The sequence below is a fragment of the Chenopodium quinoa genome, unplaced genomic scaffold, assembly GCF_001683475.1.
Source record: "Chenopodium quinoa cultivar QQ74 unplaced genomic scaffold, ASM168347v1, whole genome shotgun sequence".
Classification (NCBI taxonomy): domain Eukaryota; kingdom Viridiplantae; phylum Streptophyta; class Magnoliopsida; order Caryophyllales; family Amaranthaceae; genus Chenopodium; species Chenopodium quinoa.
The window spans coordinates 4,319,572-4,342,756 of NW_018744304.1; the positions used below are offsets into that span (position 1 = coordinate 4,319,572).

At 36.5% G+C, this 23,185-nt stretch overlaps 2 protein-coding genes across 5 annotated transcripts; both read left to right on the forward strand.

Moving 5' to 3' along the window:
* The first annotated feature begins 228 nt into the window (after positions 1–228).
* LOC110695662 (heterogeneous nuclear ribonucleoprotein 1) lies at positions 229–5,529 on the forward strand. The gene is given in 7 exon segments (XM_021872883.1): positions 229–522; positions 1,824–1,864; positions 1,956–2,119; positions 2,590–2,689; positions 2,794–2,963; positions 4,751–4,796; positions 4,799–5,529. Coding segments are annotated over 7 exon segments (1,146 nt in total). The 5' UTR covers positions 229–388; the 3' UTR covers positions 5,290–5,529.
* Positions 5,530–6,159: 630 nt separating this feature from the next.
* Positions 6,160–10,629, forward strand: LOC110695663. 4 transcript variants are annotated; one of them, XM_021872886.1, is made up of 5 exons: positions 6,166–6,449; positions 7,252–8,352; positions 8,843–10,074; positions 10,168–10,266; positions 10,368–10,629. In XM_021872886.1, exons 3-5 carry the CDS (start codon positions 9,619–9,621, stop codon positions 10,368–10,370), a joined length of 558 nt encoding a protein of 185 aa, XP_021728578.1. In that variant the 5' UTR covers positions 6,166–6,449; positions 7,252–8,352; positions 8,843–9,618; the 3' UTR covers positions 10,371–10,629. The 4 variants fall into 4 exon arrangements, 3 of the variants coding, with proteins under 3 accessions (XP_021728577.1, XP_021728578.1, XP_021728576.1); XR_002506163.1 differs by having other exon boundaries at positions 6,160–6,449; positions 7,252–8,359; positions 10,168–10,629; XM_021872885.1 differs by having other exon boundaries at positions 6,163–6,449; positions 10,174–10,629.
* Positions 10,630–23,185: the final 12,556 nt, after the last annotated feature.

The window sequence follows — 23,185 nt, forward strand, 5'->3', positions numbered from 1 at the left end:
AAAAACAAGTTCTAATAAGGGTTATCCAAGTTCAAATTACAACTAAAATAAATTTAAATAAGTTCAGACAAGTTCAATAAAGTTTAGATAATTTCAGGTAAATTTAGATAAGTAAAAGTTAGGTGAATAGAATACATTTAAGTGATACATTTAAGAAAAACGAAGGCAATCTATTAATCTCAAATCGAACTTGAATAAGTCTATGGACATTTAAATCATTGGCCTCATAAGTGGCCCCATAAGGTTTAATCCTTCCAGCGTTGATCATCAGAACTTCTCTTACGGTCACTCAACCCACCGGATCTAGGGTTTTAGCCTTTCTCATATCTTTCACTCTAAAATATTTCCCCGAACAACTTCACTTCAATTTTCTCTTTCCTACCAAGCTATGGAGTCCAGAGAACCCGACACCAACTACGAGGCCGAGGTTAACGACGACATCAACGATAATCCTTCCTCCCATCACAACGGTGATGATGACGATAGGTCTCAGCCTCTTACTGGCGATGGCGCTAGTCCTGGGTTAGTCCTTTTTTTTCTCTACTTTTATGAAATCAAACAAACATTGAATAGTTTAATTGATATGAGTTTTTTTTTTTCTTAGTTGATTGAATTTTTAGTGTTTGTTTGAGTATGCAATTTGAAAGATGTTGAGTAGCTGATTTGTTACGAATTTGATTTCTTGGGAAGTAAATTTTAGGGTTATTCGAAGTAAGAGGACTAGAAAGTTTGTAGTTTCCAGTATATTTGTTTGATTGATTTCTTTTTTAATTTGTTCGGCCCGAATAATTAGTTGTCCGCTCATTATTCTCTGATTCAAATTATACCCAGAACAGTACTTCATATAACATAATTAATCCAAATTATCAATATTAAATTCGTCTTTAAATTCATATTTGGAAGAAAAAGAGAAGGAAATACTGTTTTTTGACGATCTTGTCATCTGGGATTAGGAAGGGTCGCACAAACTTTTAGAAGAAGTAATAACCAATGATTACCCTGATGGTGGATAGGAGTATTATAATTCAGTGTCTATTTTCCATGTCCGATGCCAGAATTGTGATTTTCTCTGGAGGAACTAGGAAGAAGCAGACTAAGATTTGGTTTTGTTGTAGGTATGCAATTTAAGTAAGTATTGAATAAAGAAAGTGGGTGTAAGATAATGTCGGATAAAGTAATAGAGAAAATGTAAAAAGGTGGGGTTTGTGTAAGAGAAAAGTGAATACAGCAAGAGAGTGTGTGGAAAGGTGTAATTGACATAGAAATAGAGGCATAAGATGGTAAAACGGTAAGACAAACTTAGAATAAAGCAATGTGAGTGAACTAAAAAGAACGGACTAAAATGAAAGTGAGTGCAAAAAAGAGCCGAAGGAGTAGTTTGAAAGCTCGCTCATTTATAAGTAATCCCCCACCCAACCAATTGTTTCTTTTCAGTTATGCAGACAATCATTATGAATCGAGGACATGGATAAGGAAAGAAAATGCTGATGTCGAGAAGTGTTTACTTTGAAACTATGAAAGGTGTTGTATATTTTAAAACACTTTAAAGATTTAGATAAGGATGGGGACTTGGAGCTGGTTCTCAAAAAAAAAAAACAAAAGTTTTAAGGGATAATAATCTGATTTATAAGTTTCCTCTTAAGAGGGCTACCTTTCTAGTAACCCCCCACACCCCCCCATCATTTTTCTTATAATTTTTTTTTATTATGTCTACATGGCTTATGGTTGTGGTAGGAATGGTTTGTTTACTGTGCTTTATGACTTACTGGTGTGTGGTGTCTAGTAGGTACAAGATTCTAATTCTAGTAAACATGTAATTGCAGAAAGATATTCATAGGAGGTTTAGCTAGAGAAACAACTGCTGGTTAGTTCTTTGTTATCTTCTGTTCTTGCTATATACACTTAGGATGCAAGGTTGCTAATGTGAATGATTTTCAATCAAAATATTCTTGTAGCGCAATTTGTCAAGCATTTTGGCAAGTATGGTGAAATCACAGATTCTGTAATAATGAAGGATCGGAGGACGGGTCAACCACGTGGATTTGGCTTCATCACTTATGCAGATCCTGCTGTGGTGGATGCAGTCATTCAGGATACTCACATTCTAAACGGAAAACAAGTATGTTAAGTCCTGCATGCTTCTGTGGTCATAATTTTTTGCAAAAATGTTGTAAAGAAGAGAAAGATATATGATTAGGATTAAGAATTGAGGAATTGAATGCTGATCTCCTATGTTAAATATGATCCTGTACATACAAAGATTAATCAATATATACTCAATTAGTTCAAATATATTGTAGATCTTTTTAAGCATATTGGTCCTCTCCTTTCCTTGGAACTTTTCTAAATTGTTTGTAGTATATTTAAAGTTATTTTGGTAAAATATTGTACACTTCTCCATAATACTCGATAAAATCTGTCATTTAAACAATTTAATAGTTAGAATTATGTGAAGTATAATTGCTACAGTTCTAATTAATTTGCTTGGTAATGAATACAAAATGAATGTCAATCTTCTGATAATGTAGAGATCATCTTTACAAGAATAGGTTTGTTTCTCATTTTTTTTTACTTTTGTAAATTCTGTAGGTTGAAATCAAGCGGACAATACCGAAGGGTGCAATTGGCTCAAAGGATTTCAAAACAAAAAAAATATTTGTTGGCGGAATTCCTACATCAGTGAATGAAGGTCAGGTCACTCTCAATTGCATTTTTATCCACTTTTATCTCGATTGATTCAATTAATAGGGAATCTGATACCGAGGCTTTTTGTTGTATTTAAACAAATTGCAGATGAGTTCAGTGATTTCTTTTCCACATTTGGTGTGGTAAAAGAGCACCAAATAATGCGGGACCATGCTTCTAATCGTTCCCGAGGCTTTGGATTTGTTACTTTTGATTCAGAAGAAGCTGTTGATGAACTTTTGTCAAAGGGAAACCGGATAGAGTTTGCTGGAACTAAGGTACTATCTTTAGCTAGGCAACTGGTATCATTGGAGGTTTTTTTTTCAAACTGAAAGTTGGCTTGCTAAAATGTTACTTTTATATCGTTGGGTATATTGGAAAATATTAAATTGCGTATTGTTGAAGCGAATTTGGGATTTTCATCAACTTCTTTGGTTTTGGTTAACCGTGACTTACCTTATTGATGATACTCGAGGACTTAGTTTTTTTGTATTGTCTGAATCATTCTTTACTCGTCTGTGAAACTCTAGTGGTCATTTGGTTTACCAAAGTAAAAACTTAGGAAGTACAACTTTGTATAGTATTAAAAACTTTAGTTGTTTTGGCGTGCAAACATCCAAGTAATAATTATGTGAAGTACTTTGAGGTCCTCACATAATGGGATATGTTTTTCTTAACTCTTGGAATCTTGAAACTTTTTATAGTTCTCGTAGTTAACTCAAATGGGAATTTCCCTTGGGAATTGCAATTTTTTATCAAATCCAACCAAGCTACCCCTTAGGTAGTGTTCTCTTCACCTAAACTTCAATTGTATTATCTTATATGAATTTATTAGCTATGAACTTGTCTTATCTAAACCTATTAGTCCTAAACTTACATAAACTTAATAGTCCTAAACATATATGAACTTAGTAGTCCTAAACTTACTTGAACTTATTATTCCTTTACTTAACTCATATAAATTTATTAGCTTTGAACTTATCTGATTTGAACTAGGGGTGTTTATAATTACTCGGCCTGCAATACCCGACCGCATCTTTGAAAAAGCGGGGACTTAAGAACCTGTTACTTTTAAATTCCTTTGGTTTTGTCAATTGGCAGCTTTTTAGTTTAGGGTTTTCACTTGCTTCCCTCTCTCTGCAGCCAAGGAAGCACGTTTCTTTTGTGCCTCTCACCACAAGCCCATCCTTACTTAAGTAAATACTTAGAAAAACCCTCTCTTTCATTCTTATTAGTAGGGTTAATCAATTGTCAATCAATTTGTATCTTGTTTTACCTTTACTTTTGAATAAGCTAATGAAAAATTTGAAAAAGAAATTATTTTATGGAATAAGCTCTTTGATTCAGCTTTCCACCTAACACTCCAAATTAGCTTATTTAGTAGTCAATAAGAATGGGTCAAATAAGCTAATTTTACCCAATAAGATATCTTCCAAACACAGCCATACTCATTTGGAGTCTTGTTTATGCTTTAAGAATATTAAACTTAATATGTTGTAGTTTTACCAATACGTAATATAGAGGGTTTTCAATGTTAGAGATTTACATTGGCAAATGCGCGTAAACAAAGTAGGGAGAACTTTTGACGCAGGGAGTACTAATTTTATTTACATAAGAGATTTTGTTAGCATCGACCTTTTTAGCCTTGTGCTTTATTAATTTTACTAGCCCTGAACTTTATTTTATTACCAAGGAACTAATCTGACCTATTCTGAATTGTATTTATTTGAACTTATTGTCCCTAAGAATCTGAACTTAGTTCCAAAGTTATCTTATTTGATGTTATTAGCCTGACGATTTATTAGCTTGGTACATATTTTGACGAACTTGAAAACATATCTTGTATGAACTTTTAACCCTGAACATATCTTTTGTAATTTATTTTCCTGGATTTAATTAATTAAAACTTATCCTCGAAACTTACAAGTTTGGAACTAAACTTATGTAATTGTATTAGACCTAAAATAAGTGAAAATTGGGTGTGGGGGAATCAGAGGCTTAGTGTGTGTGTGTTATTTTATTTATTTTTTTTTGACAATTAGTTCCGTATCTTTCTTGTTTCCAGGTGGAGATAAAGAAGGCAGAGCCAAAGAAGCCAAATGCCCCCCACCTTTTTCCAAACGCTATAATGATTCAAGGCCTTCCTATGGTGGGGGATTTGGCAACGATGCATATGGTGGTGGGTATGGAGGGGGTGGTTATGGTCCTGCTTCCTATCGAGCTGGCGCAGCATATGGGGCCCGAGCTGGCGGATATGGTGGGTATGGTGGAAGTGAATTTGGCAGTTATGGAGGATATGGTGCAGGTGGAATGGGTGCATATAGGGGTGACCTCTCTTATGGATACTCTGGCCGTTACGGTGGTGGTGGCTATAGTAGAGGTTATGACATGGGTGGTGGTGGTGGATATGGTGGGCCCAGTGAGGGCTATGGGGCTTATGGAGGGGCTGCGGCTGGAAGCGGATATGGAGGAGGCTATGATTCTGCAATGGGAGGTAGCTATGGAGGCAGTAGTGGAGCGTCTTTATATGGCAGTGGCAGTAGCAGTAGAGGAGGATACAGTGGAGCAGCAGCAAATGGGCGTTATCATCCATACTCCAGGTAGCAAGATGGTAGAAGAAAGGGTGTTATGGTTCCCTGGATAAAATCCCTCAAAAGGACTGCCTTTGCTTCTGCTAGTTTGATGTATTCTGTTTGCTTTTCACTTTAGTTTTTGTTTGGCATTATATGATAGGAAACCTGAGCTCTTGTACTGATGGAGGCCAATTTGTTCATTGTACCAATGAGTTGATATTTCATTCATGGAGATTATAATTTACTTAAATTTTACTTGCTAGCTTATGAAGCATTCTTCCTGTCAGATTTTTAATGTATTTATGCCTTGCCACGTTTATACCAGTATGACTGGAACGGCGACGGAACGTGTGCCCAATGCAAAACTTTGATCAATGATATTTATAATTTTGAATAACCATCAATATTGACATGGACTCATATACATTACATCTATATAGCATGAAAAGGGTGTCAACGAACACCATCGATAACACAGGGAACTTAAGGAGTGCCACAAAGTAGCAAATACGTATTGTTCAATCTATACAATGATAACACAAGGAACTTAATGAGTGCCGCAAAGTAGCAAATACATTATTGTTCAATCTATACAAATATAGACAAAACACTACCAATTATTCTAGCTAGTGGTCCATAAATACTAGCCATTCTAAGCAACCCATAATCACATCAAATAACAAGCATTTGTGACACAATTCGTACAAAATCCAATCACTCGGTAAAAATAGCAAACAAATAATTATACATTACAAATATATGATAATGAGAAAATCCAAGTAAATATCTGTAATAAATTTGGATTGTTTATCTCATGGCAATTTCGTAATAAAATAGCATTAAAGTCCGTAGACAATAAACAGTTGTTTTACCTACAAAAGTTCTGACATTATGCCAACTTGCATAATAAAGTACATCAACGGAGCCTGGTAACGTTATTCTTAGATCCGTGAGTGCTTAACCCACGGTAACTCAAGGTGAGTTAGGCTTTTACCTCCAGTAAAAGTTAAAAACTCCCCTGTAATATTATCTTGTCATCTTCGTCATAAGAGAGAAACAGAAAAGCTCATAAAGTTCATGACATTTCAAGCTTGCTAGATCTGTCTAGCGGTGGTTGCTAGATCTGTCAAGCGCTGGTTGCTAAATCTGTCAATTTCTGGTGTGCAGTTGCCGATAGTTGTTTCGTATGAGGTATGTTTTCGATTTTTGAGTTTTGTAGATAGTTGTTTCCAGATTCATACGGTGCTTGATGTGATTTGTTATGTTCAGAATTTTGATTTTCCTGGGAACCAAGCTTAGTGTTGTGACGAATTACTGTGTTTGTAGTTAATTCTGGGAAACTGATTAAAATTGGATTATAATTAGCGTAATGTGATTTGTTATGTTCAGAATTTTGATTTTCCTGGGAACCAAGCTTAGTGGTGTGACAAATTATTTTGTTTCTAGTTAATTCTGGGAAACTGATTGAAATTCGATTATAATTAGTAGCTGCTCACTGCTCAATGTGGCTGATTATTTGTAATTTTGATTACACTGATTAGAATAGTGACTGTTTTGTTTAGAATGTTGATTTAACTAAGTAAATTGGTTACATCGTACTTGGTCTATTTCTTTGTATCTGAATTTTGATGTTGTTTGGAAGTGCTAGTGTTAAGGTTGTCAGTCTTATGTAATTTATGGAGTAATTTGGTGTGTTTGGTTACATTTGGGAACTGGTTTTTGCTTTGTTTTTGTTCAGATGTCTTTGAATAAAGAAAATGATGGATCTGATAATTGTATGGTAAACTTGAGTGAAGTAAATTGTGTTAGCTTGGATGACGATATGAATGACCCAGACATAGCTATGGATTAATTTCCTGGGCGTTCTGATTATGAATATATGGATGCTGTGGAGGGTATGGGAATGTAGTTGACTCTAAGTTCCCCAGGGGTAATTCCTTGTGGTGCTCAGGTAGTGTATAATTCCCTAATCTAGACTGTCCATACTGTGCAGACCGTGGAAACTGTTGTGTCCACAAACAATGCAGTGCCTCATTTAGTAGAACCACCGAAGGAGGGTATGGTATTCAAAAGCTGGCAGGACATTGAGGTCTACTTTAAACAATATGCACAACAGCATGGTTTTGGTGTAAGTAGGGTTCAAGGTGCATATAATACGAAAATCAAAGAGCGTAGGGCCACTGCGTGGAGGTGTGAATGCTGGGGTGCGCCGGACATGAGGGCACAAAGGGAGGCAAAGAAGAGGGCGACGGCCATGGATGTTGGTGGAACCAGGGGCAATGTTAATGGTGTGATAGGGCAAGATGAGCTGAAACAAGGCAAGAGAAAATCCAAAAAGTGTCAATGTGAAGCAAATACTTACGCTAGTATTAATGGCAAAGATGAGTGGGTGTTAAGATCTGTGGACCTTACACATACTGGCCATAACCCCACCCCTAGCAAGGCAAATCTGGTGAAAGAGTATCGAATGCAGCATTATACTTCATCGGTTCGTAAAAGGCTTTTGAACTATTACGAGGAGGGTGTTCCTATTTCTCAAATTCATGGGTTCTTATCCCATGCAAAGGACAAATTGCCTAATGTAAAGGATTTGCAACATGAGGTGTACAAGGAGAGGAGATTGAAAATGGAGGGTGGGGACGCTGTAGCTATGATGAGGTATTTCGAAAAGATGCCAGCTGACAACCAAAACTTTTACCATGCTCATCGTCTGGATGAACAAGGTCGGCTTAAGGATGTGCTTTGGGTGGATGCAAGGAGCCGGGCTGCTTACGAGCACAATGGGACGTTGTACGCTTTGATGCGACGTATTTGATGAACGAGTACGAGCTCCCTTTTGCAAACTTTGTCGGCATCAATCATCATGGACAATCAATTCTATTGGAGTGTGCCCTTGTGTCGCATGAGACCTGTGAAACCTACACTTGGGTCTCTAAACAATGGCAAGCATGTATGAGGAACTGCCCGCCATTAGGAATGCTTACCGACCAAGCAGCTGTAATGAGGAAACCACTTGCTGAAATTATGCCTTCATCTCGACATAGGTGGTGCATATGGCACATAATGAAGAAGTTTCCTGAGAAGCTTGGCAAATGTAAGTTGTAAGTGATTTATTTGCCATTGTGTTCTTTATGCAAATGCAGGTATTAGTAGCGTGTGTTCTTATGGATATGAGTCATATGTAGTACTTTCTGTTGCTTCCTCAGAAGCTTTGTTCTGTTTAATATGTTTGACCCTATTCTGTACTTTATGGCCATAATATCCAGTTGCGAAATTGACAGAGTGGTTTCATATGTCTGACATCAGTGTGTACTGTATGGACATAATATTCAGTATCTCACATTGACAGAGTGGGTTATGTTTACTTAATGGACATAATGTAAAGTAATATGGTTGCGAAGTTAGTTTCAAAATCTATTCTGCCTATATCAGTTCATCATTTGGTTCATGTTTAATCAAATTTTCAACTGCAGATTAGTCATATGTACTCATGTCTGCTGTCTAAGTTTGTTACAGAATGTGTTCTGCATATAGCTGTACAGCCTATTATTATGTTATGATTTGGTCTGTGGTATTATTGTTAGGTACAATGAATTCAAAAGTCCTCTTAAGGCTCTCATATACGAAAGCTTTACTGTGGAGGAATTTGAGAGCCGGTGCTGTGCGTTCATTAAGCAATACCAACTTGAAGAAAATGAGTGGCTTACAGAATTTTCAATGAGCGGCATATGTGGGTTTCTCCTTCATGAAGGAGTACTTCTGGGCTGGTATGAAGACCACCCAAAGGGTGGAAAGCATTAACAGTTTTTTTGATGGGTTTGTGAACCGCAAGACTAAACTTTATGAGTTTCCCCAAAGTACACCAGAGCAATGACTAAACGTGTCAAAGATGAAACTGACGCAGATGCAAAATCAACAAAGTATGTTCGAAGGTTGGTGAGTGGGTTTAAGGTTGAGAGACTTTATCAGAAATTTATATTGATGCCAAATTCCAAGAGATTCAAAAGGAATTGTCGAGGATGATGTATTGCTATGGGCAGGAGGAAAGAGTTATTGATGAAAATAATGTCCATTATTACCTTGAGGATCGAGTGTGGGTGGTTCTGGAAGGACGGAGTTAAGAGGTTATAACCGATAGAAGGCGCATGTATTGTGTTAGGTTCAACCGAGTGTCCAAAGAAGTGAGCTGCGATTGCTGTAAATTTGAAACGTTTGGGATCTTTTGCAAGCATTGCATACGTATCCTAGATCAAAATCTAGTGTTTGATATACCGGAGAAGTATATTTTGGACCGTGGCGCAAGGATGTAGTAAGAAAGCACACTCGGGTCAAGGTTGCCTACCACGATCCATCCGACACAATGGAGGTTCAAAGGTTCAATAGGATAATGACTAAGTTCAAACCTATTTGTGATGAAGCTTCAATGGTTGATGATGATACAGTTGACATGGTTCTGTCCACTTTGTCCAAGCTCAGGATTGATGTCAGTGATCGGCGGAAGAAGTTTATTGAAGCAAATGGTGTTCTGACCCTCCCTAGTACACAATATCCCACATCTGGGAAAGGTTCCACTAGTAACGCTATAACTCCATCTTCAGAGAGAAAACGAATTCCCACACATACTCCCGAGGGTGTGGACTTGGTTGATCCCGATGATGATGTACCTGACCAAGTGGTTAGCCAGCCTAAAGCTGTACCTCAAATTAGCCAGCAATTACTTGACCCAAATACCAACAAAAGGCCTCGAGGGAGGCCTAAAGGATCTCGCAACAAACCCTTATCAGAGACAGGCTACAAAACCACAAACAAGAAACAGGTACACAGTTGTTCTTCATTGAAATGTAAGCTTTTACATTTCACTTAATTTTGTTTTCAACTCATAATATTATGCCTATTCCTGTTGTGGAAGGGGAAGGATGTGCAGCCTACAGATGCAGATATGGACATGGATTTACCTATGAGAGATGTGCTTCCAAGCCTTGCTGCTCCGAAACTCGTGCCGGCTAAGGTTGTTAAATTGTCATTGTTATTCCAGTCTATAAAATGCTGTTACAACCTAAAGTTGGAGCTTATGCTGTACTCTGTCAACTTTGGTACTCTGTGAAGCAGTAGTTGATGTCGTACTGTGTTCTTTCCAAAGGAAGAAAAAAACCAAGAGACAGTGCAAGAACAATGGTTTGAAATTGGCTACGTGCCGTGAAGATGTTTCAATGGAATTCTAAGGACAACCTGGTTGCATGGTGATTAAGAAGAACTGTGTGCTTCGTTGTCGAGACTTTGTGTTATGTAATGTATGATATTTTCAGGACATTCATACTGCCGTGGTATTGTGGAGACTTAGTCTTATGTAATGTATGTTATTTTCAGGACATTCGTACTGTCGTGGTATTGTTCACCCCTCTTATCGGTTCCGTAACAGTTTAGGTGCAATTTGTTTGCTTCTATGACTGATGAACACCTTTTAGGACCTTTAATCTTAGTGTGGTATATGTGAATTGTAACATTCTAATGTCGAGCTGATAGTTAATTGATTTGTGAAAGGGTGGGTTGGCCCTGGTTAGTTTTATTGGGCTGGCCCTGTTATGTTTTACTGGGCTGGCCTTGGTAAGCTATATTGGGCTGGCCCTGGTATGTTTTATTGGGCTGGCCCTGGTATGTTTTATTGGGTTGGTCTTGGTATTTGTTATTGGGCTGGCCCTGGTATGTTTCTTTGATGCTGAATATGCTATTCACCCTTCTTCACATAAATTGGTTCTTGGCCTGTACTATTTACCTTGTCAGTGAAAGGTGAAATTAATGGGCTGGGCCATTGGCATTGTTCTTCACTTTCAAAAGCGTTACATAATTTTCTGTTCTTCACTTTCAGAAGCGTTACATAATTTTATGGTCATATGTCTTTTATTTCTGGATTTTTTTTTAAAAATTGCGAAAACTCACAAAGTAGTACACATTGTGATTTAATGATTTGAACCGGTCGAATAAGTGTAGACACCTAAAAATATCTCCCCAAAACCAAACCCGATGATGAATAACCTTTCACCGCCATTATTGGGCGGGCCGACTATTTAATCTCGGGAGTCCTTAAAATCCATGTTTAGTCAAACATAGCTTACAAAACAGTCAACAGATCAGTCCTAATGTTTAGTCAAAGCATAGTCCAACTCATATCCTAGCTCAAACCCTTTTAATTCATTTCGTGTTATTTATTAATTAAGCCCGATTAATAAATAATAAAAACCCTAAGCCTGAAATTAATCCGGAATAGTTGAAACGGCGCACAATATATCACATACTTAATAATTAAGCAAGGAATAAATGAATCTGGACTGTTTTCAGAAAAAACATGTGCACTGTGTCACGGCAGACACACCGCGTCACGGTATTTCGCGCCGTGTCGCGGTATATTGCACCGTGTCACAGTATTTTTCTAGGGTTTCTCTGCGGCGCCTTTTCACTTCTAGGGTTCCGTGCTTCAAACCTCACATTTCTCTATAAATACGAGGCTGATTTATCCAGTTTCGGTGCACCAACAATCATTCTCTTCTCTCTTTAGCCTAAACACTAGCCACCCTATTCTCTCATAATACTTCCCCTAAGCACTCTAAGGAGTCCATACTTGACCCGAAGTTCTATACTTAAACCAAGGCGTGAAAGGTAGAATTAACTGAGGGTTTGGACCAAATCAACTCTACTTTTCCTTTAATTTAATTCAATTTGATTTATCATTTATTGAAGTTACTAACAATTTATTCATGATGTAGCAATTCAAGGAAACGCGGAATGTGAGTAGTTAATTCACTTAATTACTCTTTTTATTATTCTTGTTGCTAGTATCATGATTAGGTTTATCGTTTTTTGAGTTGGCTAACGTTATTATGGTTAAATTGCTTTCAATGTTGATGTTGATTCTATTATATTTATTGATCACCGTATTGCATGTTTAAAGGTGATACATAATTGAACATCACGCCTAATAAGATAATTTGGATGACCGGTTTAGGTTCCTTTTTAATTTTGTTGTTTACTCGAAGTGATCACGATATTATAGAATTATATATTGCATTAACATTAAACCAATTTAGCTTAATATTAGTTTGGAGCATATTGAATCTTTGTTTGCATGCCTTTGAGATCGCAGGAATCACTTTTCACAAAAAGAATCGAGTAGAGGCCAATACGGGCGAATGTGACTCTATGACTCACTTCGTACCATCATCCCCGATCCTCCTTTCGTGGTTCTGAAATATATGGAGTTAGTAATCTCATGAATTATGAATGGGGTGTAACCTTCATGGGTCAATCGTTGTTGCCTATCGTTGTCTCTTATTCGTGGTTGCCTTAAATGATCCGTGAACGGTTTACAATTTCCTTAAAAACTTGTTGGCGGCTCCCTACTTTTCTTTGTCCCAAATCGATTCCCCTTCCTATGAGTGCCAAGCATATTCACAACATGCTAAAGTAGGCGCGATTCAAATGACGCCTACAATAAGGTTATTATCTTGTTTAAAAGGGCTTGAGCCATTACGTTTCAATTACTTGTTATTAGATCGAAATTTCCTTTTTAGTTAGACATTTGCAAATTTAAAGCATTTCAACTCTCAAAAGTTAAACAACACATATATTTTCACACATTATTAAAGAACAACCACAAACATTACATAGGTTTTTAAACACGTCTAATAACATACTCGAATCTCACAAATACTACTAAGGATTCAAAGACATAGGACACAACTACACATAAGCTTAGAACTAATAACTTGAAACCTGATTTAACACAAGTGCACGACACTAATCATATTTTAGACTACAGCCTTAGACATCTGGGCGTACATAAATCTACCTACAACTGCTGTTCCATTCCACATATCCCATACAGAATTCCAAGTTACTCATTGTCAGAGTCACGAACACAACGATGGTAGCGGACATTAGGAAGGGCATAGACAACCCCTTTGTTTCGAATTTTGGCAGAAGCAATTGTTTGACTTGGGCTCAAAACACGACATTGATTCATCAACATCACCTTCTTAGGGTCAAAGTTGAAAACATCACCCCACATGTGGTAGATGTTGCTCAGCTTTGTGTCAAGGCAGCCTTCAATCTTCAATTTTCTTGGGTTGTCGCTCACATCGGCAATGTAGAACTTCTTAATCCATGCATCCATGTTAGCTTCCGAATTCTACAATATTTTTACCAATATTAGCACAATTCATGGCATACATTAATAGACATAATTTATTTATTTATTTATTTTTATTTTTTATTTTATTTTATTTTATTTTATTTTATTTTTTTTACAGTAAATAGCTCATAAACCTTGTGACTTGCGTGGAGCATATCTCCATGCTTGAGCCCAACGTAGCATGCAATGTCGAGTGGAGAGATAACCACTCTAGTCCTTGAATTGGTCAAGAACATGTCCTTGACACGACAGTCGACTTTGTTAGCATAATCTTCGTATATTTCCTTCAAGGTCTGGTTCCCAATGATGGCGTACATAACTCCAAGGTCACCGTCGTTGTTGCTAGAAACAACGAGGTAGTGGACGTTGAATCACCTAATCTTAAGTTTGTAGCCATCGTCCAACTTGAGGATTGAATTCTGACTACACTTCACTGGTGCAAGTAGGTCTGCCTCATTTGGAACATCATTAAGCTCAACAATGACATCTTCAAGGATATTGTTGGCACAACAGTTCGCTATGCGGCCTGCAAACATCTGGCCACTCAATTTCAGCACAGTGCATCTTGGTACGTTGTACTACATGTCGGCTGGTACAGTGTCAAGCAGTGCACCAAAAGCATTGTTCCTAAAGGTTGTCCTCAAAAGACGGTTGGCTTTTTTCCCACCCTTTTTTTTGGGTGGTGGAAGTGCAGGAGATCCATTGGATGATGATCCATTAGATGAGGATGCGTAGGACTTGCTGGAGAATGGGTTGGCTTAAGGGAGGTCTTCATTTTCGTGCAGTGATAATTATTTGGTTCTCTTTGTACGCATTTAGCTAATACAACATGCCTCTATTTATAATATAAGTCCCATTAGGGTTTACCCCGGACTTTGTTTTTGACTTATATTTTATTTTTAAATATTTGATGTGCTTTTATTATTTGATTGGTTTATTTTTCGAAATAACTTTTATTATGATTTAGGAATCATAGATGAAATTATTTCAAGTTTGAGTATTAATGAATTTCGCGTCCTTTATACTACCGGGTACACTAACGAAAATTACATATAAATTAATATTTTTTTAAACAAAAGAGTCACTCTTAACATGCCTAATTTTTTGTAATACTTTCTTGTCTACGTAGTTCGCTTAACAATAGAGCACATTAGTGTTCGATGTTAAAATGATTCAATGAGATCTTGTACATAAGAACTTTTTTATTTAAACACTTAGCCAATATACAATACAGAGTAATTCACCTTATTATATTCGAAATGTATGAATCGATATATATATGACATACATTGTAAGTTTTAATATCTTAAACATATATCTACTTACGAAATGTCGATGAATTTCCAAAAACAAAATTGAAGATTAATTTCTGAAATTGCTTCTGTCTTAAGACACAATTGGTTGGGAACTAACTTTGAAATTTTTTTTAATTATATGTACATCAAGATTAATCACTAAAATTATTTATATTTACAAAACAACTTTACGTAACAATTTTACTGTGGTACTCGTGCCAGATTTGTAACACTCTTATGTAATTAATATGAACATCAATTTGATGCTACATCACTGTGCAAATCTTGCTAAATGTGTTTTATTAGTTAGTAACCCAAACAATTACTCATATTGTCAAGGTAAATTTCAAAATTTAAATCAATATCTTGGTTCAATGATGGCAAATCTGTTAGCTGCAACTTGCTTCACGGTTTTACAGCCTCCTTTTGTGCTAACATATAAATATGAGAAACCCTTCATGTTTTGACCTTAACTTCTTGGGTTTACTTCTACTTTGCATAGTTTTGGCTTTATTAGAATGTAAATACTCCTTACCTACGCATACCTATATTCCATCCTACTTTGCATACTTTGTGATATAAGGTTTGGAACATCACTTAATCTGCTTTTGATGATAGCCATGCCAATTCGGTGATAAGGTTCATGTTATCAGTAGCGCGTGGTTTTATTTTGAGTATGGGATTAAAAAAAATTAGTTTTGATTAATTGTGGTTGGAAAATCAGTAACACATGTCAAGTGTTTATGTAATTTAACTACAAAAGAATGATTAATTTGTTGTATAAAATTATTTCACTATAAAAAACAAAAGGATTCGCAATTTTTTCCCATAATTATATAATTGGAATGCGACACATTCAAAATAAATGTTCGGAGGTTACACTTGTAACGAGAAAATATTATGAAAAGGCGAACAACATTTAATGGAAAAAAAATTACCGTGCGTTAAAGTGGTTGTGAAAATGATTATAACTTGTAATATATTTCCCTAGTGATATTTAGTAGTAAACCCTAAATTCTCGTACCTAAAAATCCTTAAAGCCTAAAGCCTAAACCCTAAGCAATTAACCCTAAATCCTAAACTCTCCTTCATACAAACCCTAAACCCTAAGCAATTAACCCTAAATCCTAAACTCTTCTTCATACAAACCCTAAACCCTAAACTCTAAACCCTGAGCAATTAACACTAAATCCTAAAATCTCTATCATACAAATCCTAAACCCTAAACAACCCTTCTACCTTTAAACCCCGAACCCTAAACCCTACACCATCATACCTAAAAACCCTAAACCTTTAGCCGTAAAAGAGTAATCCTATACCCTAACCTCTTCACCATATACTAGTAAACCGTAAACCCTCATACCCTAAAGCCTAAACCCTTAACCCTTATACCCAAACCCCTTAACACTGAACCTTAAGTCGAAAACCCTCAAACATGAAACCGTGAACGTGTAAAAACTAATTTTAGGAATATTGTTGTTTTCTATTACGTTAAGGTCTTATTAGTGGGCTAGTTAGTGGACTAGTTAGTGGTTAAGTGGGCTAGTTAGTGGTAAAGTGTGTTAGTAGTGGTTTCCTAATGTTTAGCATAAGTAATTTTTATCAAGAACCCAATTTAAACGAATGGATGTTTCTTATTTTTATTAAGCAATATTATTAAACGTTCATTAGTTTTCCGTTCTCATCTTTCGACACTTATAGTTCGATATTATTAAAAGCTCAATATATGTACTACAATCTTATCTTATAAGTTGATACATAATGTAATTTAAAAGTTATAGGCTAGTGTTGAAGTGTTGTTGGTGCCATACACCTACCTATGTTTCTAGCTGAAGATAATCACTTTGAAAAGGATGAAGCTAATCACTTTGAAAAGGATGAACTTCCTTTTCAGATTTTCGAAACAACTTTCTAGCAGATTTTCTTACTCCTTTTTTCTCGAATTGTCTTGTCTTCATCTTGATTTCTTGTGATTTTGGCCTTGTTACTCTGATGTTGGATCCTACTTCTTTGCATCCTACCTAACGGTCAGTACTCATATAGTAGGACAAATTATCAAAGGACATGGTTGTTGTACGGAGAGGGTAAATTCGTGAATAAATTATTGTAGTACAACTTCCAATACCTTCGTTACCTAGCAATAACTAAGGAAAAAATACATATTTTTTGTTCAAATATTATTTTAATTTATAAAATGTTATTTACCAGACTTTAAGTCAAAACATGGTTAACTTTAATTAATTTATATTTACTACATTAATTTATAACAAGCTAATACCAATCTTATGCATTTGTTTTATGAACTCAGCCCCACACAAACATATGTTCTTTCCATCATCTCCCACCTTCCAAACACATACCTTGCAAACTCACCATGCCCAAGGCTGCTAAACCCCCCCGGGAACCATGCACTATTGTTTTTTGAACCACCTCGACACCTGTAGTGGACATAAACAGTCTCATTTTCTTATGCCGTGATTTCATAGACAACTCGTCCTATGTTTCCAAAAAAACTATCACCCATTTCATACTCAACCCTAATCAGATTACTAGTGAGTTCTCAACATTGAAAATGAGATCCATTGACTTGCAAGATCAACTCCGACTCGTACACTTGCCTAGCTTTAATGATTGCTATGGTTTTCCGGAGTTGATCAAGAGGATTATCAAATGGTTCCTTGAAACACATCATACCCTGCCGTATTACTTGAAGCACCTTATTGATCCTAAACCTATTTTGGATTTCACAAATCGTTTGTTCAAGCTTGACTATGACACTTTGTTTTTATGCATGGGTAATTTTACAGATGCCTTCCAAGTTGTCCAGCCTCCAGAATATACAAGTGTCCTCATCCTCACAATCGTACGTCCACCTGATTCCACTTAAAGAGCACCGTACCACATATTTGCTTTTGATCCTGTCCTAACTCTTCCTTGGGTACCAAATATAAACCCTATCCACCACAAAAGCCGCATAGTGACTTGGAATGTGAGGGGGATAACAAGGGATTCATTCATTCGCAACTTTGATCTGGTCCAACAATCCATAAATCCATCTGTCATAGTGCTCTTGGAAACGAGGCATTTTCTTGAAAATGTTAGGCAAGTTGTGGAGCGTATGCCTTGACGATATAGTCTACTCACCACATCAACTCAGTCATTTGGGGGTGGGTGGGCTGTCATATGGAAGAAAGAGGTGGTGAAAGTAGTGCAGAACCCAACATTTCCAGGGCGAGCAATGTGTAATGTCATGTTGCAAGTAAGTTTACGAGTGACAATATCTGTTTAATAATTGCACCTAAACACAATTTTTTGTTACATGTCATTACCTTCTTGAATTTAAGGTGTCACAGGGTACAAGATGTGGCCGGAAGAATTCAAAGACAACTACTGATAAAGCAAAAAAATTTCTTCGTGGCATTTGCCTTAAATGACTTGGGTCTTAACCATTAAACCAGTATGCTGGGGTGGTAGTCTGACAAAATTGAAAATGCCAAGTACTTGATAACGCAATCCGTTAGATTATGTAGTAGGGAAGTAAGCGCAATATACTATTAAAAATCGCATTAAAATTATGCTAGTATGGTGTTGTTGCATTATTGTTGAACAAAATTATGTTGTTTTAGGCTTGATTTGATTTTAATGTATTAATTATGAACTAAATTATGTGAAATTAGTACGGATAGATTTGTTATGAAACTGAAACAGGTAAGAATTCTTCGTAGCTTCAACAAATTGGACGTAAAGGTTGGATAGATACAATTTTTTAAAAAAATTATAAAGGTATTCATAGTTCAGAGTTAAGGGGTGCATGAAGGGCCCAACTTCATAACCAGCTGTCACGACCTTGTTGGTCAAAAGTGAATTTGACTAGTCAGAATAGTTAGTTGTTGAGGTATGAAATTAATAGCAATAACGAAAGATAATAACCTTGCATAGTTTTCACTTATGTCTGGTTAAGCAATTTTATCAGCTGCAAAGTTATTAAAAACCAAAAAATGTAATTGTTGAGTTTAAAAATTAAGATTCGATTTAAAGTTAACTACAAGTTAACCGTTAGCAAAAACACTTAGGCCCTTTTTTTAAAAAGATAGCCCCCTAAAACAATAACTTAGACCCGTAATGCAAGTAATTATAGCAACAAATTTAAAATTCTAGCATCAAAATATACGTTCATACCATAAATGGGAGAACAAACAACTTTCTATTGTCCTGTATCATCATAATTCAACCAAAAAAAAAAAAAAAAAAAACGAATATCCAATTCATTGTTTTTCAAATTTTAAGAACATTAAAAAGTTACCATTCGAACAAGCAATAATACAAATAAGACTGTCAATTGTGAAGATGGTAATTTCATAAAGAGAAATATGAAGTTGGTATTAGTCCTACACCCATAGGGTAACGTCTCATAGTAGTAGTTAGGGGAAAATTGAAATTGTGAAACTTAATAATAACTAATAATACAACTAAAATTGATATTTATTTTATTACTAGACTATTTTATGTAATTATAGTGTACTAGACTATTTTTAGTTTCTTTAATGTAATTTTTAATCTTATTTTATACTTCCTCAAAAAATATTTGTTTTACGTTGGATTAAAATTTTCAAAAATTATACTTGTATTGAAGATGTTAGTAGACTAAGGGCCTATTCTGTTTACCTTATTTACACTTATTTCAGGTCTAATAAGTTGTTCAGATACAATCAGATAATGAAAAATAATTTATAATAAGTTCAGTCTGGAAAAATAAGTTCTGCTAAGTTCATATTACAACTAAAATAAGTTTTAATAAGTTCAGATCGATAATTATGTTCTAATAAGTTTAGATAAGTTCAGAGAAGTGAAAATCGGATGAATAGAAAACACTCCTAATTGTCTCCGAATTATAATGTGAAAAAATAAGCCGATCATATTGCTTATCATTAAAAATATTATGGTAGTCATGTTTCAAATAACCACTCTAAAAACAATGGTGAATTTTCTTACGATGTATCTTCTATTTTAGATAAGTTATTAAGGTTTAATTTTGAGAAAATACTAGACTAGACTAGGCGGAAATTGAAATTGTGAAGCTTATTAATAACTAATACACAACTAAAATTACTATTGATTTTATTACTAGTGATTAGATTAACAAATTTAGTTTTCATATACAATATAGGATACATGATTATATACATACATGATACTAAAACAAACATACATAGTAACAATTGATTAACCAAGCAAGAAAACTAATGTCTGCGTATTAATAAGAACAATAAAAAACTCTTAAACTTATATGAGTAAGGGTGTATGTTCGCTTATCGGTATTACCATATATATAAGTACAGGGTTGAGAGTTTAGGGTTGAGGGTTTGAGGGGTTTAGGGTTGAGGGGTTTACGGTTGAGGGTTAAGTGTTTACGATTCTGGGGTTTACGGTTCAGGGGTTTAGGGTTTAATGGGTGTAGGGTTTAGGGTTTTAGGCTTTTGGGTTAGGGGTTTAATAGGTTTAGGGTTTTACGCTTTAGGGTTTAGGGTTTAGGGTTTAGGGTTTCGGGTTTATGGTATAGGGTTTTAGGGTTTATGGTTTTAGGGTTTAGGGTTAGGGTTTAGAATTTATGGTTTAGGGTTAGGGTTTAGGGTTTATGGTTAGGGTGTTAGGGTTTAGGTTTTAAGGTTTAGGGCTTAGGGCTTAGGGTTTAGGGTTCAAGGCTTAGGGTTTAGGGTTTAGGGTATAGGGTTTACGAGTTCCTTATCTTCAATACTATTACTGTACCTTCAATTTTGTTAGCCAATAGTGATATTTTTATTGTACCCTATACAAACCGATTAAAAATAATTAATTTCCTGTGCAATGCTGTTGTACCCTATAGAAATTGATTTACAATTATTAATTTCCTATGCAATTTTGTTGTTGCACCCTATACAAACCAATTTTGTTAGCCAGTTTTGTGATTGGACCCTATACAAACCTATTACAAATATGCAATAACACAATACTAGTGGATATGAGAAGTATAATACTGAAGGAGGGGTGGTCGTTGTCATGTCAGTGTTAAACTAAATGGCTTAAGGTCTTTGTCCATATGCTAAGTGTGACTGAGTTAAAGCGAAAAATATTTCTCTATGCAAAAGATTTGATATGCTATCAACCTAATTCTATCGACCAACACTCTTAGGGAGTGATAGTTTAACTTATTCATAAACTTCACATGGGATTCCCTTTACTTGAGAAGTTCCATCTTAATCTTCTTATCCCGCCACGTGTACAATTGGAGGACATTTAAGGGATTGCTTCTTTGGGGTCAAGGAACGATGACTTGGTAATTTTGGGATTGGTGACTTGTACCTGTACCAGGACTTATTAATGTTTAAGTAGATTGTACAATGGTTTTCAATGGTTTCTAGTTGCTTCATCAAAAGCAATTCGACCACGGAAAAAAAAAATTAAAATCCTTGTACCAAAAGTGTATAACAAGAACAGTTTGAACATTGTCTCCCACGTTTCTAGCATTGAAATTGGGCAACTAAGCTCAACAAAGTTATAATACCACCCACAAAATCCTTGTGCCTACTTCGAGAAAGTATTTGCTACTAATGAGCCAGAAATGAACTTCAATTCCATCCGGTACTTTTACACAGACAACGTTTTCGGTGAGTTTATCTAGGTTCCGCTACACTGGCTTCATGAGCAGATTTGTAATGAAGATGGCCAGGGATAGGGTCAGGGCTAGACATTCTAGGTAATGAAATTGGATAATGATGAAGTCAAGCCTGCTTACATCCCTCGAGTATCAGATTTGAATGGTTATATGCACAACAAAGTTACGGTGTTTGTGACGTGGTTTTGTCACCAATACCACGTGAACTGGTGCTAATTTTTGATATGAAGCTCATGGTCAACATAGAGTGTCTACCAACATTTGTTGTGCCTAATAATCCAAGGGAATTGTTTATAGGGGCCAACAAGTTAGCAATCCATGTTATGGAAGTACAAACACGCCTATCTATTATATCTATGGAAGTGGAGTCCGACATAATGATATTAACTGGCAACAGGTATTTCCGAGTTTCAATCTGTTTGCGACATGCAAATGAATTAGAGGGTCAAGTAAGTTTTCCTAAGGGTTCAGTGCTTGTAATTTGGAATGCGAGGGACATCAATTGACCCTTGTTTGTTGAGAATTTTCGTAAAATCTATGCGAGTTACGAACCAATGTTGGTAGTAATCACAGAGGCTAGATCTAAATGGCCTTTTGTTGAAAGGGTGAAGAAAGATGTTGGATTGGATTACAAATTCGATTCCATAAGTCCTTCGGGCATAGGAGGAGTGTTACTTGCTAGGGATTATCAACTTGAACCGTACTACATGAAAGGAATGGTGTCCTTCGAACAAGTGTATTATTCCAATGTAGGGTTCATAATTAATTAGGAAAACTAATTATTCAGTGAGGTCAAGTGATCGGAATGCCTAGCTGGAGGTCGCTTTCGATTAGCAATATTAATGTATAATTAATATTACAGCTTGCTCTTGACTGAACCCTTCAGGTCACACCCAATCGTGTAACCGAACCAAGGCGACAAATTAATCCGAAGGATTAAATAATTCAATAGAGATTTTACGAACTAAGACGTCGGATTCCGAGCTTAGAGCGTCGAAGCCGAGCGTCGAACGTCAAGTCGTTTCAAGGAATCGACGAGACGAGAAAATAATTCAAATGACAAGTCATTGGACCTAGCCTCGGATTGGCCGAGCCAACCGAGGACTAGGCCGCACTAGCTAGCATGGTTGCTAGCCATGGACTAGCCTCAACAGCAGGCCCAGCAGCTACGCATGTGCGCTGGCCGGGCATGCTAGCCGAGCTAGCAAGTTAGCAGCGAGGGGCCATGCGCGCGTCGCCTTGTTGGGCGAGCTTGCAGCGCTAGCATCAGCCCGCAAGCATGCGAGCAGACCGATGCTAGCAGCGTTAGCACCAGCCCGCAAGCACGCGAGCAAGCCTAGCAGCAGGCCGCTAGCTCGCGTGGGCTTGTGGCATGCTAGCAGGCCCAGCCGAGGGCAAGGTCGCCAGCTAGGCTAGCCTTGGGGCCCCAGGCATGTGGACAATCATCCCCTTGTTGACGAAGGTGAGTTGGCTTTTGCTTGCTCTCCAAGGGGAGGGGTTTTGGTCCTGACCTAACCCCTCCCATGCATTGCCACTTTTCATTTGCTTATTACTTATGCCATTTAATTTAATTTGGAATTAAATTAATTTATTCTTTTTGGCATTTCACCAACTCTCCTACATGGAAAGTTGATGAAAAATCTAGGGAGTATTTTCCTATAAATACCCACCTTGGGTATTGGGAATAATCACATGAGTTGGTGAACTCTAAGGAATCTCCAAAAGCGAGAAAACCTTAGTTCGTAAACTCTAAATTAATTTTGGTCTAGCTCCGTCTAAGCTACAGGGTAGGGGT

Coding starts and splice junctions, on each gene's coding strand:
- LOC110695663 (XM_021872884.1), top strand. CDS start 9,619: ATGGAGGTTCAAAGGTTCAATAGGATAATGACTAAGTTCAAACCTATT. Junction 10,075..10,167: donor AAACCACAAACAAGAAACAG/GTACACAGTTGT, acceptor CTGTTGTGGAAG/GGGAAGGATGTGCAGCCTAC.